Source organism: Aptenodytes forsteri, unplaced genomic scaffold (assembly GCF_000699145.1).
Source record: "Aptenodytes forsteri isolate BGI_AS27 unplaced genomic scaffold, ASM69914v1 Scaffold23, whole genome shotgun sequence".
Classification (NCBI taxonomy): Eukaryota; Metazoa; Chordata; class Aves; order Sphenisciformes; family Spheniscidae; genus Aptenodytes; species Aptenodytes forsteri.
This window is the reverse complement of record NW_008796043.1, coordinates 7,011,708-7,031,459: the sequence shown is the minus strand read 5'-3', so window position 1 is coordinate 7,031,459 and position 19,752 is coordinate 7,011,708. Positions and strand designations below refer to the sequence as shown.

General features: G+C 38.7%; 1 protein-coding gene across 1 annotated transcript in view; it reads left to right on the top strand.

Annotated features, from left to right (window-relative positions):
- The window catches only part of GREB1L (growth regulation by estrogen in breast cancer 1 like), an 81,301-nt gene that overhangs the window by 39,824 nt on the left and 21,725 nt on the right, over nucleotides 1–19,752 (top strand). The window contains exons 11-19 of the mRNA XM_019473761.1: nucleotides 668–853; nucleotides 5,569–5,895; nucleotides 6,767–6,895; nucleotides 7,483–7,617; nucleotides 10,215–10,412; nucleotides 12,295–12,475; nucleotides 13,801–13,993; nucleotides 15,441–15,574; nucleotides 17,766–18,105. Of these exons, the coding sequence (XP_019329306.1) occupies nucleotides 668–853; nucleotides 5,569–5,895; nucleotides 6,767–6,895; nucleotides 7,483–7,617; nucleotides 10,215–10,412; nucleotides 12,295–12,475; nucleotides 13,801–13,993; nucleotides 15,441–15,574; nucleotides 17,766–18,105 (1,823 nt within the window). The remainder of the gene's footprint in view (nucleotides 1–667; nucleotides 854–5,568; nucleotides 5,896–6,766; nucleotides 6,896–7,482; nucleotides 7,618–10,214; nucleotides 10,413–12,294; nucleotides 12,476–13,800; nucleotides 13,994–15,440; nucleotides 15,575–17,765; nucleotides 18,106–19,752) is intronic.

The window sequence follows — 19,752 nt, the reverse complement described above, 5'->3', positions numbered from 1 at the left end:
CTGAGAAACAGCGTCCTATTAATAGTACAGAACCAGATGTACCCAAATAGATGGGTTTGGCAAAATCTGTGTGGAAATTTTTTTGAAATGAAAACTTTCTCAAGGAAAAGAGGAGTTAGCCTGTGCTCATGTGCTTTACCTTACAGAACGGCATGTTTAGTTGTTGATGTTTATTTACCCTGTTTATGAAAACAGAATGGAAACGTGGCAAAAAGGTTAAATCAATCACAGCAATACCACAGTGGCTGAATCAATGCTAATGTGACTTACGCTGCTTTTATAATGTTAAGATCAATGTACTTTTGCTTCCATTGATTTTTCTTTTTTTGTACACTATATTATGGAGAATCTGTATTTAAAGGTCAGGGTAAGACCTAAATAGATAATATTCTCATTTGTATTTGGATAACAATAATTATTATCCTGCCGGTATGCAGTTATTGTTAGTTTTTGCAAATGTATGTAATCACTTGTAAAATACAGCAAAGGATCACTGGCCTATCTCATTTATTTTGTAAGCAATTATAATGCCAAGAACAGTCACTGATGCAGTATATTTTGCAAGATAACATTAAGGAGAAGTTTGGAAATGTATACATTGTGCAACATTTCATGTAGTGGTGTATTTTGTGAATTTCTGGGGGGTTTTTTGTTTCTTTTATCAAAGGTTATGGCACTTTACCTTATTTCTATGGAAATGTCGGTGATATTGTTGTAAGTCCCTTGCTGGTGAATTGCTACAAGATTCCACAGCTGGAAAACAAGGATTTGGATCTCTTGGGTTTGACCAGCAGTCAGCTGCTAAGTGTGGAGAACATGATACTTTTAACTATTCAGTATCTTGTCCAACTAGGTAAGCAATTTGTCATAAGCACTTGTGTTTATTTGAGACTGTCCTTTTTTCTCCCCACCCTCTTTATGTCCGTTTCAGAGCCAATTTTCTGGCTATTTTTGTGCCTGGAAGAGGTAAGTGGCTCCATCTAGTGTGTGTGACTTTGCTACTTTGTTCATCAGACTGAAGAAGTGAAGTGAATTTAAAGGCTGATACTGCTTCTGCTCTCCATATGGGGATTGACCAGGTCACCTTTGTGAAAATGGATTTGCAATGCAGATAACTCATTTGCTTAGGGTATCAAACCATCAGTTATCACAGCTCTTTCTAAGGACACTCAGTCTGTTTTATTCAGTTTTGTGACAAATGCTGGCAGATGTGTGATGGTCATCATTGTTTTGGTGACAGCACCGTTTACATGAAAACCACATTTGTTATTCAGACTAAGGCAAGTGATTCAGTGAATATCTCATTCTTGTAAGTGTTTTTGAAATGGACTCTTTGCAAGTTTGAGAGCAAACCAGCAAACCACATTTTCTTTCTCTTATTGCAGGTCCAGACATTTTCCCCTACCTTAGAGTAAAAAGCAGCAGTGTTAACAGTAAGGTTTTAGAAGCTAAAGAATAATGCAGGATAGTGTTGGGAAACTTCTCACAGCAGTCTCAGTCTTAACTTCTGTATTTGAAAAGATGCTGCTTATCATAGAGGAGTGTGAAATGACTTTTGTGAAGAGCACACTGCTTTTCCTATACTGGGTTTCCCCTAGGGCATCTGTAATACATAATGGTATGAAATGTGCAAACATTTCAAAAGAAGCACAACTGGTGATAACCCTGTAATTTGGGGAGCAAATGTGCTCTGTGCAGGTTTCACCCATGGGTTCGTACGCTTTGCTCTTCTCCCTTGATGCGGTACTGTTACAGACAGGAAGGAGGCCATCTTCTGTGTTGTAAATACTCTCTAAGTGACCTGTTTGCTTTATTTATCATTCTCTGCCTCAGTAGCCTATTGGATGCCATGTTAGAACTGACAGAGGGTTTCTTTATTTTTTACAGGCTGAATGTTTTTCTGTTGCCCTTCTCTCAGTGGCATAAATGTGTTATTTGAGGTTTTCATTTTCATTGGAAAGTTTGTAGAGTCTGCATGTTAAAACCAGCTGCTTCACACAGTTCTGGATTGATAGAGGCAGCTTGCAAATTTCCTTCAGAGAAACACGTAGCCAGCTGATACAGCATTTCCAATTAAAAGTAAACTATTTATTGAAACTTAACCGAATCAGTGAACCACACTCCATGAGCAAATCCAACCTTAGATGGATGCAGCAACTAGAGGAGACTTCATGCAAAGCTTCTGGAGCTGAGTCTAGTGAGCACCGTGCCTTCAGCATAAAGCAGTTCCCTTATTAGCAGGTGTTTAGTTTGGCTTTTGTTCTTAGCTGTGCAAAGCCGAATAGTTTTCCATTTGGCCTTATGTGGAGATGGGCGCCAGCATTGTAAGATTAAAGAGCCTAATGAGGAGAAAAGTAAAAACATTCTGCAGAGCATGGGGATCAAAACATGTTGCTGGTTGGAATATTGCTACAAACTTGAAACTGTTGGAATTGTGACAGTTGCGCTGAACTGTAGGCTTTATCCCATTTTGTAAAATCAAGGCAGATTAAAGATGATTGGAGGGCAGCCAGCTTCAAAAGCTTTTGACGAGGAAAAGAGACAAATACACACATAAATTAACAGTTTATTCATGTGAACCTCTTTTTTTCTTGAGAAAGTAGGACTAAAAAGTTATTCTTTTTTCCAGAGTATTTTCTGAAAGAGTAAGATAAAGGCAAAGATAAAAAAGCAGACAGAAGAATGAAATAGATACGGTCTTGCCTGATTTTTTCAGATCTCACTACTTGTACAAAATAAGTTTGCAGATGACTGTGATCGCAGATCATAAGAACATTATTTATGAAAGTGCTCCTTTTTTGAAAAAAGATATATCCGAGAATTCCTTTCAGTTTTCCTGTAAGATTATGACAACGTTATTAATTGTAGGATAATGCTGTTGTGTTTTCAGAAATCAGCTGAGCAATCTCACAATGGTATTACAAATCAAAGCAAACAAAATAAGTGCATTTCTGACACTTTCATTTTAAACCTACTCTGAAGACTATACACAGTTAAAGCTGTGATTGTGAGCCATAGTATTGCTATAAATAAATTCCACTGACTGTGATAAAGGAATAAGTAAAAAAAGATCAAGAGGTGTGTTTGATTTCAGTGTTTTTTTACAGTCTGTCTCCTGTACTTATTCAGATTTCACATTTGTTATCTTTGGCAGCATTCATAGTGAAGTATACTCAAGCTTTGTTTTTTTACCTCAAAATGCCCATATTTGCAGTATGGGTTACATTCTGTCATTTGTAATCGTCTGCTTTTTACTGTTGCACTACCGTTTTTACAAACACAATCTCATCCTACGCAGTGCTAAGGTCCGTGTTTTGGTTTTTCAGCTGGAGGAGATTTCTGGACCTTCTGTTAACTACCTGTTTAGAATTATAAAATCATTCTCCCTTCTCTCTTGTTGTGGTACGTCTGAATCGCTTTGACTATGTGTATGCTGTGACACCCAGAGGTGTTTTGTAGCTTCAATATCTGAATGCACATCCAGACTCAAGGCAGGAACAAGCCTCTGTCTTCAGTGGAAGGGATATTCAGACCCTCAAAGCAAGAGGTTATTCCAGCAATTCGCCTGGTCTTAGATGGTTGAGGAGTAGTTCTCTCTGGGCTGCATCGTGAAGTGTGTCTACTGAGAAATGGATGGCATTTGAATATGTTGTCTTAAACTGTAGGTGCTTTTGGAAGCATAACTATGTCAATAAGGTCTTTCAGATATTAATATTTTATGGTGTTATTTGTTTTGCAGTTTTATTTTCTGAAGTCAGGATAATCCTTTGCGTACTCTTTTCTGTAGAGAAGCTTCCAAATATTCCCTTTTAACCTTGAGAGATTCCTGTATATGCATTTATGAAACTGTTCACAATCAAAATCAATATCTATCATTTTGTCTTCCATCTCATCTGATATTAGTTCCATTATTTTTCTGGGTAGTTGTGGAGAAAGACTGCCATGAGCCAAGTGTGGTATTAAACACTTCACTAATTTAAAAATGTTTCCTTATCAGTGGCTTTCTGATAACTAACTATCTTTTAAAGTTTTTCTCTTATAAATCATCTAATGAAATTCTGTTTGTTCTCATACAGAAGTCTTTCCATTTGTACAATTATTTTCATTTTCTTGGATTTATGATGACCCCTGTGTCTGTAGCCTCTCTCTTAAGTAACCTCCCTCAATCAGCAAAAGCTTGCTTTTATTTCTTGTAGTGTATAACATCTTTTTTGTTGTGGTTGATATGTTGTAGACAGACTTAATTTCTGTAGAAGAAGATTTACTGCTCTGTCAATAAATGTCTATTTTTCTGTTTAGAGACCTTCAAAGACCTAGAATGCATGATGCTTTCTTAGAAGGGAAAAGAAAATATATTTCCAAAAAAGAGAACTATAAAGAGAGAATTATGCCCATGCTGTGTTAAATTAGACTCATCACAACTTTTCGGTTTGCATCAAAAATGAAAACAGCCTTGCATTTACAAGTCTATAGTTGTCCTACCACCCTATGGTAATTGGATGGTGACACTCTCCTTATGTTACTTCTCAAAAAGGCAAAATGACAACAGGCGGCAGTTTTTACAGATCCTGTACTATAGGTTATTTACCCGCTCCCTGCCCTGCTTCTCACACAACCTTTCCGTTTCCTTTTTTTCACTGCCCTTTTTGCTTGTTGTCTTTGGCCCTGAAAGAAAACATAAAACCAAACCCAGCATTTCACATATCTCCGGTATTTAAGCCCCCACTTCTTGTCATAGAAAAGCAAGCTGCTGAAGCGTGAAGCTGTCTCCTTTGGCACTGACATGAGATCTTGGAAATTTAAGCTATGGTTACTTTTTACTCTGCGTTCATGAATATTTTTATGTGTTCCTGACTATCTTTGACAATGAGACAAATCTTACTGAGCAGAATGTTAATTGAAGCTGAGCTGGGGGACTGATGCTAAGATAGGATAGCTTATATTTCTATTTTCCAATTCAAGCTCTCAATACAGTTTACAAAGTCTGGGGAATGTAGATCTAAAGTTGCATATACCTCTTTACGTTAGAAGCTTTGCTAAATTAATCTAATTTAACTAAAGTAAAAGAAGAGGTTAAACATATTCATTTACATCCCTGCTTAGTTTACTAGTATGCATGATGAGAAAAAGCAAAACGAAGACCACTTGACAGGCTTTGTCATACTGCATGGCTGCAATTAGACCGCGAAGATAAGCATTTGGGTTTTCTGCTGTAAAAACATATGGAGGCTACATGAATAATCCTTCTGTTCCATGCAAAAGGCACATATTTTCCCACTCCCTTGTTTGTCCCACCCGTTTCTGAAGGTAGAAAAGCTGAGAGTGAGATGGAATACCTCATTGTTAAAAAAAAAAAAAAAGGGAGATGGTGGAAGAGAGAGCCTTCTAATATGAAAAAACATGAATAAGCCATGTGGGTAGCTATCCACTGAGTAGCGAGTGGGTTTTGTAAATGTAAAAAATATGGTGAAGGAGCTTGTCAGATCAAGACAGACACGTGATTATTCCTGGTTCAATAACATTTTGATATGAGATACTGTTCTTCTGTTTTGTTTGTTTTCAATGTAGGTCCTGACCAGATACCCCTGAGGGAAGAATTTGAGCAGATCATGTTGAAAGCTATGCAGGAGTTCACTCTGAGAGAGCGATCCTTGCAAATAAGCGCCCAGTGTATCTCTGTGTCACCAGGTCAACTCCCTTGGCTTGCTAGGTTAATTGCTAGTGTGTCCCGGGACCTCGTGCATGTGGTTGTTACCCAGAATTCGCTGGCAGAGGGCATCTCAGAGACCTTGAGGTCTCTCAATGAAATGAAACATCAGCAAAAGCTACCAGATTATGTAGTTGCCATTTGTGCATCAAAGATAAGAGGAAATGAATTCTGCGTAGTAGTTCTAGGTGAGTATATATGCAGTACGCTTCGAATACCAATGCAATTTTGCTGAATTAATTTTCTCGAGTCGTTGTTCCAGCTTTTAAATCCCTTTTGTTCTTTTTATTCTCCTTTGTATTGTTACACTGCAATGTCATAGTTACTATTCCTCCATCAAGACTTGGAGTACTGATGTCCATGAGGATCTAGAAAAATAGCTGTATGCTAGTCATTACTACTTCTTGAGAGGCCTGAGGCTTTATTGTTTGTGTGGCTACCTTACAAAATATCTTGAAGTGACCCAGTGACAAAATAGTCGGTTTGTCTTTCTCTGTTTTGTGTAACAGCTGTGCTATTTCACATGGCAATACTGGATTGACCACAGTCTTCTGCAGACCACTGTAAAACAGAACATGCTTTTTATCCTTTTTACCATGTTGATTTTCAAATTCCGCATTGGTGACTGGCTGTGATGTTTGTGTGTGCATGAGTGTCTGTGGATGGAAGTGAATTTTGACTAGTCATCTTTCCTTTGTAGGCAGATAAATCAGTAATGTCATTTTTTTTACTTTTTTTCACACTAGGGATAATTACTTTTTCATATTTACCCAGAATCCTCCATTCCATCTAAGGTACAAATACTTATTTTGCGTATTGTTTGTCACCCAAGTGTGCAAAACTATGCACAACAGCTTGCAAAGGATGTGCTAAACCGATATAACTAATTCTCCCATCACTAGCAAAATAGACTTGAGACTGCTCTCCCAGTCAACTGGGTAAAGGCAGTGGAGATCCATGACCGAAGATCAGTGTGCCACACACTTCTAGGATGAAAAGGTTGTGTTGATAGTACACTGTATTAAAGTTTGCTCTCACTTTTTTCCCCCTCTTCTCCAGGTCAGTATCAATCTAGGGCACTTGCAGAAAGCATGCTTACCACCAGTGAATTCTTAAAAGAAATCAGTTACGAGCTCATCACAGGGAAAGTTAGTTTCCTGGCATCGCATTTCAAAAATACATCTTTAGGTGAGTGATCCTAAGAAACAGAAGTTCTAGCCAAGACAGCCCTTTCTTTAGGGTTGGTGTGTCTCCTGTTCAGCAGTTAAAGCACACTTGAATACAGCTCTCCCCTCTCCACCGAAAGGCATTCTTCTTTCCTTCTCTCCATTCACTGTGTGTAAGGGGTGCTCGTCTCCTTCATCCGTGCAGTGCGAGTTACGCATCCTGTGGCAAAACATTTTTAACACTTTATACAGCTGAATATGACGGCAGAGCACCTGTAAGTGCATGAGTCTTTTCTTGTTTGCGCTTTTAGCACAAGTTTTAGAGGTTTTATAGTGCGTGTTTCTTTGTAATCATCAGATGTCACCGCTAGCTGTAAAGGCACAGAGCTGAAATTACTCAGCCGTGGTTTCTTTTTCTGGAATTCATTCAACTGGCAAATCAGTAAATAAAAGAGAAAAATACTCTCCCTCCCTCTTCCCTGTATCTCCAGCCCCTTGCCCCTTTGCAGATTCAACATCAGCTGTGCGAGAACATGTGTGTATGTAATGTTCTACATCATTTGTCTGAAACAGCTTCCAGATAATTTGGTGTTGCTAATTCTTATCTAGGTGATGATTTGGACAAGCTGCTGGAGAAAATGCTACAGCAGCGAGGGGAAAGTGTCATTATTCCTTTTAATGGAGATGTTAGCGAGTGTGTGTCATCTCAGGAGGCAATTGCCATGGTTTCTACGCAAGAACCAGGTAATTTTTTTATGGGCAAGATGTGAAATAAGTGAGTAGTTTGTTAAATGTCAAAATGCGTGTGCCTCAGAAGAGTCCGAGGGCACAGCTGCAGTCAGTGTGCCAACTTTCAAATAATACTGCCAGCTGAATGTAGCAATACAGCAGTCTCTCAGACAGAAAATCTCTGTAGTAACCTTCAGCAAGGTTTTCTCCCCTATGTTTTATAATTCCTAAGCTAAAATATGTGATCTTCTGTTCTGCACTAAGCAGAGTACAGAAGATGTTCCTTTGTAATGTTGGCAGCGTGGACTCATCTCTCACCCTTTTGCACCTAGAAAAGGAATGTAACCTTCTGCTTAAGGCAGAGGGGAACTGTGTTCTTGTTCTGATCTCCCCAGGTGTCCTTCTGTATCTTAACTTTTGATATTCCTCACTTTCCACATGTAAAAAGGTAATAATACGTACTATGCACTTGTGCCCTGAGGCTTTAACTTTTAGGGAAAGTGTTTTAAGACCTTGGACTGAAAGTGCTAGGCAAGTGTAATCTATAATTTGCTTATTTGAGATGTGTCTTATTCAGCATAATGTGGTGAGATACTTAGGTGCAAAAGATGAGCTAGGATTGCCTGTCTAAAAATGCTAATTATCATTTTCTTATTTTGGAATTCTTTTCATTATTCAGAGTTTTAACCATACTTTCCTTTTCATATGACAGTATTGGTAAAAGATACATTGAGCTGCTGTGAACACTGAGACTCTTCTAGGTCTAGTATCAAAGCAAATTCAACCTCCAGTAAAGCTTTTTCCCTGTGAAAGAAAGGTATGCTCTTGACTCACATTAGTTAGCTTAAATTAATCAGCTCAGTGTTAGATCTGAATGAAAGCAAGGTGGTTTATAGTCTCCACGTGGGTCAGAAGATCCAATTAGGAAGGCTGCCAGGTACTTTGTTCTGGCACCCCCAGAAGGACAAGTCTTGAGCTTCCTCACAGGATTAATTTGAAGGGAGAACGATCTTTTAATTCTGGTTTTTTTTTTTGTTCTTACTGTGTAACAAAGTGCAGCAGTGCTGTTTTAAGCCTTCATGTTTTCTCAAACGATTATTCTGAGCTAGTTTTGTCTTTAAAATATGGCTGTACAATGATTGAAGCTACTGGGAATCTGGCTGAATTAAAAAAAAGGAGAGGTAAGTCTCCTAGGCAGTGAGAGGGACCTTTCTCCCAAAGTACATCTACTGAAATGAACACTGGGGCAGGTTTGAGCAGGAGGTAAGCATGCGCGCGCGCACACACACACACACAAATACACCTGTGTCTATATAAAACTAACGTACCAGGATTTCGCCCCAAACACCTTCCAATTTTCATGTAAACTGCAAGATTTTATAAAGTGGCTTATTACTTAAAAAAGCAACAATAGTTCTTGTGTATTAAATTTGCAGTAGTTTTGGATTTTTTTCTTTTGTTTTTTTTTTTAAGAAATTTGCCCTAGGTAATTTTTATGATAAGCAGTCCATTAATCAGAATGTAAGTTGTAGTAGAAAAACTGACATAACAAAAACTGTAATGGCATTATAGGATTTAATTTGGTAATCTGCAAGTTGAAAATATTCAGGGGCTACTGAAACATGGATTGCTAGGCATAGAATTTACCTACTGGAAATACTGAAATATAGGAACATGCTTTTTCTTCGAGGAAACATGAATGCTCTGGTACATGTCTATAGAGAGCGAAGCTCCAGTCCCCCAGTTCTCTGCGGCTAGTGTTATATTGGCATTTATTACGTTCAAAGAAATTTGAGACTAAAATTTTGTTAAAAATCAAGAAACCTCCAAAGAAATAAATGACACCACCACCACCACCCAGTAATTGAGATTTATTGCCCAGGTGTATTTCTCATCTTCCCTTCACAGTGTATATTACTGTCAGTCAGTATATAGACATACAGCTATCTCAGTCATGACTTAGAGTGGGGCTCAGTACTTCAGAGCAGAGATGATGTACAAATGAACTCCCCAACTGACCTGCTGTCCTGTTAGAGTCTTTTTGGCAAGATTATCAAGGCAGGCTTAGTTTCCTCAGATTAATAGGTGTGCTGGCTCTCATCCCATCGTGCCCTGAGCGCAGCAACCTTGGCACCCATGGCTGGTTCTCCCAGCAGGAGTGACGGAGGGATGCTCCTGAAGAACTGCAAGTTTCAGGAGGAGATTAGAGCTATGTTATATGTATGTACACACACACACATTTTATATACATATATATCTATGCTTGCATATTATGTATGTGTTGGTTCATATAACAGAATGCAGTTCACTATGTTGGCATTGAGGTTTCCTTGGGTTGCACTGTGAAAAATCCTCAAAACACTTAGGGCATATAAAAAATGGGTAGTGCTGTACTTGAGGTCTGATATGTAATCGTATTTTGATCAAAAAAAGAAAGTTGACATTTGTGATCTGTACCCAGCTCTCCAGAGTGTTGGGATTTATTCTGGTGAGTGATTTTTTTCTGATAATAGAGGGTAGGCTGTTTGGAGGGTCATGTTTACTGGGGGGGTGGGAAAGTAAACATGTCTCTTGTTGTGTTTTGTTTTCTTTTTCAAACAAACACACTCTAGATTTGGATGTTGATACCTTCCAAATTTACCAGCCACAGCTTACAGTTGCCAGAAAGCTCTTGTCCCAGGTTTGTGCTATAGCAGACAGTGGCAATCAGAGCCTGGATCTGGGCCACTTCAGCAAAGTAGACTTCATCGTTATAGTTCCCCGTTCAGAAGTCCTGGTGCAGCAGACCCTTCAACGGATTCGACAATCAGGTAAAAGGGAGGGGAGGGAAAAGAGAATGTTAAACCAGACTATGTGATGTTATTAAATCATATCTGGTATAAATGGAGAAATTGCTCCAACATGTATTTTGCATGTCCAGTATTAGCTCCATTAGTTGGTATCATTGATGAATTCTAAGTATCTTCCTGTCATAAATTGGGCCCGAGATGTGCCACGTAAGCGTCAAAAGAAATTGCCATATTCATGCAGGTCTGAGGACTGTATGACCTGGAGAAGCATTCACCTGTCAAGAGAGGGAGTGGATGAGCAAATGCGGCTGTTCAGATCTTTTATCCCCTAGAGCTGTTAGTGCCGTTTGTTCTAGGTACACATTTGTGCATATGCTCTCATAAGTATTAGCACAGAGGTATGTGCAGGAAGCTCTCTTACTAGGTGGATAAATGCCTAAGTAATACATGCACATTGGCACACAATAATTGCCATAGGATTCAGATGGTGAGTTTTCTTGTCTGGGGTTCTGTGTCTGACCGTGGCTGGTACCAAATGCTTCAAGAGGAACAAGAAAGCTTTAGCGGACAGGTTATGGAATATGTCCCCCTTGAGAATGACCCCTCTTATCCACTCTGTTAGTGACTGACATGTATCCAGGAAAGCAAAAGAATTTCTGTGGTAAAAATTACTGTCTAATAGAACTAAGGACTATCTGTATAGATGTTTGGTCCTTTTTAGCTCTTGATCTCTGAAGTAATGAAGCCCTTAGGATAGTTGTGTATTTAGGATTTATTTTTAATCAGCTGAACATTTTTTTTTTCTGCCTTCAGCTTTATCTAATAATACCTTGCATTTGCATTTGAAAAACATGAATATGAGCTTCTGGTGTAATGTGTCTGTTAGTGGGTTTGGGTAGCTGTTGGCTTTTTTCCCCTCTTATTTTCTACTGTGAACTAAACAGTCCCGCACTTTTTGATTGTGCAGATATGCCCTGATATTGCTCAATATTGTGGTCCATCTCTGTATTTTTTTTTTCTCTGTTTTGTACTATTTTACTAGTAAAATGAAATGAATAAAATAGATTACTTGAAGTACAGGTTTCTTTTCCTTTCAACATAACTTTATGGGGTTTTTTTTGTTTCCTTCCTTATTTCTTCAGACATTGTATTTACTTAATTTGCTGCTACACACTAGACCAGAGGTTTTCTGATATCTGTTAACAGGGTTTCACATTTATTTTATTTTATTTTGTTAAATGAATGGTTTTTACTTTTTAAAAAAATTATTTTAAATCATTAAGACCCTGGCAAATACATAGTTGACCCACATTACAGTGGCTTATTGCTGCTTCTTTAATTCAAATGATGTTCAAAGTCATATACATTACATCATGCCTACTTTATGAATATGATGGCAATCTATCATTACAAAGACTGCTAGAGAGTAGTTGTATTGACACTAACGTTGAAGCAGGGCATGAAAAAAATTATACGTAGCGAGAGTTTTATATAAATTTATGATTTTTGCAAAGGAAAGGTCAGGGTAACTTTTTCTGACTCGAGCAGGATTAATAGCTAAATGTGGGCAAGTTTGGCCTAGGATCATGGAGCATAGCCAACTGAGAGCTGCTCTGGAAATTTTTGTGGAGGTCTGATTTTTTAGTTTTTTTTTTATTTTTGGTAATGTGAGAAGTCTTTGAAAGGTCTTCAGGCACTTTTTGGAGGAAATCCAGAAGCCAAGAAGCACATTTCGATCCCCATTGTGAGAGAAAATGCATTCGGATAATCTTCTTCTTACTAGGGCGTATCAGTGATTTGGCTAAGTCCTGATATTGGTGGACAAGTGGCAACCTACCGTTGACACTTCATTTTTTGATGCACTCAAAGGAAAAGATTTTTGTTGTATTCTTCTTTCTGACAGGTGTCCTCGTGGACTTGGGCCTAGAAGACAACGGAACGGCATATCAGAAAGCCGAGAAATACGTGGTTCGGCTAGACAATGAGATTCAAACAAAATTTGAAGTTTTCATGAGACGAGTGAAGCAGAATCCCTATACACTGTTTGTACTGGTTCATGACAATGCCCACGTGGATTTAACAAGGTAGCTGCTTCAATCTACTAAAGGAAAACCATCCTCTCCCACTATCTTGCAGTTAGGTTTTTCAAACAACTTACCATCTGAGACACCCGATGCTTTCTCTAGGCCTAAGGCATTTTGTGCCTCAAAATCAGAAATCATCTTTTTTGCTTGCCCATGATATTTGTTAACTTAATTCTGATTCAGCTGAAGATAGATGAGACTAGTTTCAGATTTTTGGATCTCTAACAAGACTGTTTGTAGGGGTAAGTGCTATGGTACTGAACTCCAGGAAAAAGGGCTGAATTTTGCAACTTTCTTTGCTCTTCTTGTCTTTTTTCCTATTCCCCTCTTTTTTATCTACTCAAACCCAAATCTCTCCCGTGTTCACAATCCACTCATGTTTTAATTCATGTTTTTATCCTTGATGATAGTATTGTTCTTAATATAAGAAGGCTTACAGACAAATAACTCTTTGCATCATCTGAAAAATGCCCTAGCTACTGTAAGAAAAGGATTTAAAAAACAGCTGTGTTGAGTTTGGTCAGTGTTAGGTCTAAACAGAACAACACATACACACGGGTGCAGAAACATTTCTTCACACTGAATCACAACTTTACTATGGAAAAAGAAAGAAATAAGTAAAGCTAAATCATTTTGCTCTTGTTCCATGAGTAAACTGAGGAGAATAATCTTAAGGTGATTTAGACATGGTGCGTAAGGCTGTGGGATTAATTTGAATATCAGAGTTATAATAAACAAAATACTTTCCTTGAAGGACAGCTGAAAATAGATAACAGCAACATTCTTCCTACCTTATCCCCCCCATCACATTTTTGTTACTATCTTTGCTGTACACTGAATTTGGAATTTCTGAATATTTTGGAGGTGAAGGTAATTCCAGGAGATGGAAATCAGAACATCAGGAGACTATCAGGTTCCCCAGTCTTTTAGGAGAATGTTTCAGGCTGGAAAATCCACTGGATTTTGTAAAATTGTTGCTGTATCCTAACCCCACAGCTCATGGAACAGTTTCTCAGTCAGAGGGATTTCATCAGCTTTGGCTTATTTTTGGTTTCCTCCATGTGATGCTCTTCTAAATTGGCACACTAATTCACCTTCTCACTGTCAGTAGATTTTGGTCCTCTATTCAGTTTTTTTTTTCCCCATTGCCTGAGTCTACCCACAGAAAACACTCAAATGGTTTTGACATCTTTCACCTTCCAAAGAATTTTTTGAGCTGTGATTCTCAGTGCCATGGTCATTTGGAGGTTTTTCTGCAGGAAGAGAGTAATCCATTGAATCTCAGGATGTCAGTAAGGCAATTCTTTGCATTCTTATTTCTGCAGTGCCATTTCAAGTTCCCTGTCACATGGTGAGCCTAGTCATGGTCTGGCTGATAGAGTTATTAATTGCAGGGAGGTCCTTGAAGCATTCAACCTCCTTGTTCTTCAGGTCAGCTCTTTTCCTTATGCCTTGCAAACGCAGCAGTCCAGAATCAGCTCTAGCAATGAGGTACATTGGATACAATTTGATACTGTGGTAAGTGTTTAATTGTCAATTTTAACTGAATTTTAATGTGGACTTCACACCAAACAGAATCTAGCAGATGTGTATTAAAGAAAAATGTTAGGAGGGAGCTCTTTCTCTGTTGGAGTTCGTTCTCTCAGGCTCCAGGTGCACAGCCCCAGGATGCTGACGGTAGAGGTAGCATTGACATTTAGGCCCAGGAACTACACATTTTTCTTTGTCCAGTCATGTAATATGAGAAATTACTTTCTATGCTCTGGTCAGACAAAGCTATGTAGACGTGCCATAAAGCTCTGGAGCTGGGCCTTCCATTTTCAAGCAGTCTGACTTTTGACTGTAACTTATATGTCGCATAGCCTGTCAAGTCTGTTCATTACTTCTCCGGTACTAAAAAAGGTTGTGCGCTAGGTTAACAAGTTATGGTGTAGTAGATGCCATCATTGTGCACAGAAGAGGTGGGAAAGGTCTGTTGGACATTCTGCACCATTAGCTTTTTTCACCATTTCAGGCAGCTGATTCTGAGGATCTTTTGGCAAAACCTGCTTAAAAAATAGCCTTTTCTCCTATTCCTTGTTGGTATATTTATATCAAGTTTGGCTTTACTGTGTTGAGTGGACCATTGGTTTCTGTAAAGTGTCTTAAAGTGGTAGCTGTAAAAAATAGTTTAAGTCAAACAAACAGAATAGTGGAAATGAGGGAGTGAATGAATATTCAAAGTTTGCTTTTTGGTTGGTTGTTAATATAAGGCATTGTGGTGACCTTCTGTAAAATGGTCTAGACAATTTTTTGTTTCCCAAAAGTAAAAAATCAACAACTTTCAGTCTTATGATTAAAAAAATAACCCACAAAAAAAGGGGAGACTGTATGTGATTACTTACATTCCTAGTGATTACTGGTGATGTGAATGCACTGGAGACCATGCTGTGCTTCCGGCAAAGGCCTCATGAAATTTGAGGCAGCAAATATTCTGCCTTTCTGATTGCTGTCTGCAGATTTACATTCCAGCAAAGAAATGACCAGTTTCTGATTGCCATTAGCGATGTGTAGAATCTGACAGTCAAGAAGAATTAATTTTGGAAATTAATAATCCTTCTGTTTTCAGGTTCTGCCTTAAATAGAAATGAGATAACAGTTGTCAGTAGATTAAAGCCAGACATAGGGAGTCAGAAAATAATTAGCAGGATTCTAGAAACCCCCTGCAATCACAGGTAGGAGATATATTGAAAAATTTGCAAGGACCTGTCTTTCCGAGCTGTAGACAAATAATAAGTTAAGTAAAAAAACAATTTACATTTTATTGTATTCTTTGAAACAAGCAAATAGCATCACTGAGGCAGAATGAATGAAAAGAAAAGATACTATGCTTTGGAAAATACTTTCCACTTATTTTTTAAATGACAACAGAAATTAAAATTGGTTCCAGTTTTCCTTATATTTTTGCTATCTCTGTATGGAACAGGATGACGCAGCAAGTGAAGACAAGCTGTACTTTGGTTTGAATGAATACAGCAAATCCCTCCAATGGGGAGTCACAAGTCCCCTTTTGAGATGTGACGAAACCTTTGAAAAAATGGTCAACACACTTTTAGAAAGGTAAATAGTAACATGGGAGCTTGGGATTCTGCTTAATTGGGATCTTAAGGATACAGATATATTTATGAGCCCCATCACAGGGGGGTGAAGACATGATGACCTTTGATGTAGATCTTGGAATCTGTGAAGTATGTGCAATTTTTATTTTTGTAACAAATTTAGTGCTGTTGAAGAAAGAGGGGATATCCTTCATTCATTTATAGAAGAGATTAGGCCCATTCAGCAGCAGTCTAGGCTCAGCTGTGCTGCTCTCTTCTTCTTCTTCTTCTTTTTCTTCTTTTGGCTTAGCCCTCACTAAGCTTAAGAAGGTACCGGAGGTTTCATACCTCACCATTTGTGGTGTGTCTCTGCTGAGACTGCCAGCAAATTTTTCAGTGGTGGCCCAGGTGAGTGATTTTATTTAAAAACATCATTTTTTTTATTATTTTGAGTAGCTGGTTATGGTTTCGGTTCCCGCAGCTCAGAGCCTGAAAGTGGCTTGTTAGTACCCTGCAGCTGCCAGAACACGCTACTTTCATAGCACATATCCAAGACATAATTAAATGCAGACATTACAGGAAAGAAGGCAATACTGTGGTTTCCAGGGATGTGGAAATCTATTCTGTGTATCAGCAGGACAGATCCCTTGTAACAGTTCACGCTATAGTTCTCATTGTATTTTAATATTTACTAGAACAGGATTGTTCTGTCTTCAGTACTGTTTTTCCTATTTTATTTAGGTCAATATAATTAATAATTGTAAATGTATCTGTATTTATTAAGTAAAATGCGATACCAAATATCTTAAATTAGCAACATGAATTAATAATTATGTACATAATTAATAATTAATATTTATTATTAGCTACAAATAAGTAAGTACTGAATGTGATAAATAATAATAAGGTCAGTTAATCTTAATAGGTCAGTTCTTTAAGCTTCTCATAGTCTTTCTGGCCAAGTCCAAAGGAAGAGATAGTGGTCACTGTTGCTGTCTTTCTGTTCTTAAAATGTGGATGGGTAAAAGGATGAAGGAGGATTAATGCATGTGCAAATACTGCCCTGATATGGGGTTAGGAAATTGACGGGAGGTGAACCTGTACCTTGGAGCCAGGATATGCTTTTGCATCACAGTTTATTGATTTAGCCTCTCTTTTCAAGAAACTGGGTTATTCCGTCTGGGTGGGTGAGCCATTACAAGCTTAGAAGTCTGAAAACATTGCAGACATTTTGGTATTATCAGAAAGGGTCCATTTGTTTTAGTAGCAAAAATGCAGTGGGTACTTTTATGGGAGGAGGAGTATAAAGTGTTTTAAAAATGTATTGATTTAATGACTGGCTTATGGTATACAGAGCGAGCTACTGTACCTACTGGTTAAAGACAGACATAAAACTTTATTCAAACAGATCCCGTATCGTCTCTTAAATTACTCAAGAAAGAGACCAGAGAAATTTGGAACTTTCAGTTGTTTTAGTCATTTGGACTTCTGCGGCGCAAGACTAGCACTCAACACATAAATGCATAGGTTTTTTTCTGTATTATGGTGGTGAGTGAACTCGTGGGGTATGTCTAGAAATGGAGTGCTTTTTTGCTTGAGTAGGTTTTAATCTTTTTTTTTTTCCTTAGCATTTTACTTTGTGAGTTCATATCTGTTGTCACCGCATATAGCTGTAGTGAGAGCGAAAGAAACATTGGCTATATAAGTTAAAAGGCAAAATGGAAGTTCAAATTTGGCTCAGAGCCAAATCCCCAATGGTAAGTCTAACTTTCTGGTGAGAGGGTGAGATGTGTGAAATTATGAAGTACTTCTCCCACAAGCCACCCGAAGCAGTGATGGTCCTCTGAGTTCGTAGAAGAAAAAAGCTTGTGGACAGCAAAGCAATTATTAGCCTGTGCTATGGATCTGACATGGTCTATATTTCCATCAAGTTAAAGATCTTTAGCTGAAATTTTGGCCCAAATGAAGATAACAAAAGTTTATAATTCCTGTTACTTGCACGCAGGACTTGGCTCTTTATCTTCTGCGTTTGGACTATGTTATATTCATTTAATTAAAACACAGTTAGATTTTGTGCAAAATTATTGTCCATGAAAATCAAAGGCTACAGAAAAAAATGGGCACTTCTTTACCACATGGTCCTGGTTTTTGGCTAATTTTCAGGCATTGCTGCAATTTTGCATGTGCTAACGCAAAAATGTGTCTCCTCAAAGGTACCCCCGGCTGCACAGCATGGTGATTCGCTGCTACCTTCTTATTCAGCAGTATTCCCAAGCTCTGATGGCTCTCACGACCATGGCCTCACTAAGAGATCACAGCACACCTGAAACGCTCAGTATAATGGATGACCTTATCACTTCTCCAGGAAAGGATAAGAATGGCTGTGGCCACATGCTCGTCATTAGGGTGCCATCTGTGCAGCTAGCCATGCTGGCCAAGGAGAGGTTACAAGAAGTAAGAGACAAGTTAGGTCTGCAGTATCGTTTTGAGATCCTCCTTGGGAATCCTGCTGCAGAGCTTACTGTTGCGAAACACTTTGTGACACGGTTGAAGGTTAGCAGAAACTAAATACTTCTTTGTATGCCCGTTGTAGTCATCTGACTGTCGTATACATTTTGTGTTCATTCCCACACGTTTATAGGTTAATTATTCTATAGGAAAAGAGTGCATGTTCTGTGTCTGTCTCCATGGAAGTTTACTGTACTTTTGATGAGCATAAATGATTTAGAAACTTGGAAGAAAATTGAATTGTTACTGGCCCATGAAGTCAAACATCAGATGTTACCTCTCTTGTTAAAGTTGAATAACAGCATGAGTCAGATAGGTTTCGTCTCTGAATCTCAGAAAGCAGAGCTCAGACCTCCTTAGGCAAACTAATTCTTTCCACCAACTTATCTGTCTGTCTAGTGTATCTGTTTGCTCTGTCCATCCATCTTCTGCCCTTCTGGTAACTGATAAAGTATTCTGTCACAGACTTCTTTTCTTAAACCACTGCATGCTGAAAGCCTCTTCTGCACAGCATATATGCACCAAGCTAAACTTTTGCATGGATTTATAAGAGTATGGTTCAACTAGCCAAACCCACTTCCTGAATTAACCTCACTACATTAAACAAAAGGAAACGGATTGCCTGCCTTAGGTACCAGCCTGAAAGTAATTCTGGTTATCTGTCCTGATCCTTGCTCTAAGCCTCACAGAGATACTAATTTTCTGTTTCTACTATAAGTTACACGGTGTATTCAAAACCACACAGAAAAGGAATGAATTTAGTGAGCCTTTCTTAAAGAGCTCACCTACAACCAAAAGCAGATAAAATGTCCTTTAAAGAAGCTACCACCTCTGCTTCTCAAACCTGGTCTGCAGCAGGAGAGGGAAGAGGGGAAAGTAGTAGTTGTGAAGGAGAAAACAACATGTGAGATAGCAGCTCTGTGCTGCTGGGTTTTTTTGATAGGCATTAATTCCAACCTTAAATCATTCTGGACTGTGAGTCCTGTGAGGGCTTCTTTATGGCCCTTTGCCATAAAGGGTTGCAGCCCTTACACATTGCTGGAGCAGCCTGTGAGGCCTTTAGTGCAGATCAGGATTGAGTGTGAAGCTGTTGCAGGTGAATATCCATGTAGCCATTGACCTGGAATAGAGGAATTCGATCAGGCAAAGAATGAAAAAACTTCTAAATAATTCTTCTTATGCTTCTCCCCCACAACACAAGATGCTTTTTTGGACTAAACAAAGATGTGGGATTCTGGACTTGTTTCTTTCCCTGCAGGTGACTAGAAAAAACCCACTCAATTCTGAAACATATATATGAAGGGATGGAGGAGAGGAATTCAGTTGCCCAAAGATAAAGCTGTAGTGTCTTTTTAGGTCGGTTATTCCAGTGGTGCTCCAGAATGATGAAGGTTGCCTGTGAGTGTTGTGCTGGGCTACCATACCTGCTAGTCTGGTGCCTGGGATAACACGGGATGTCTGAAATGGTGTGAGCATATGTTTGGGCAACTGATTCCCATTATAAAATTCATCAGCCATGCTACCAGTGAGTCTAGTTTATTGCAGACAATTTTGATTTAGTCTCTGTGCTGCTTGGCTTTTCTCCTGATGTTAGGTGGAGTACTGAAGCTGGAGGACTAGAGCAAGTGGGGAACTGATCGCTGCCTGCTATAAGCACCCAGGCCCTTCTTTCTTTGTCGGGGGGGGGGGGGG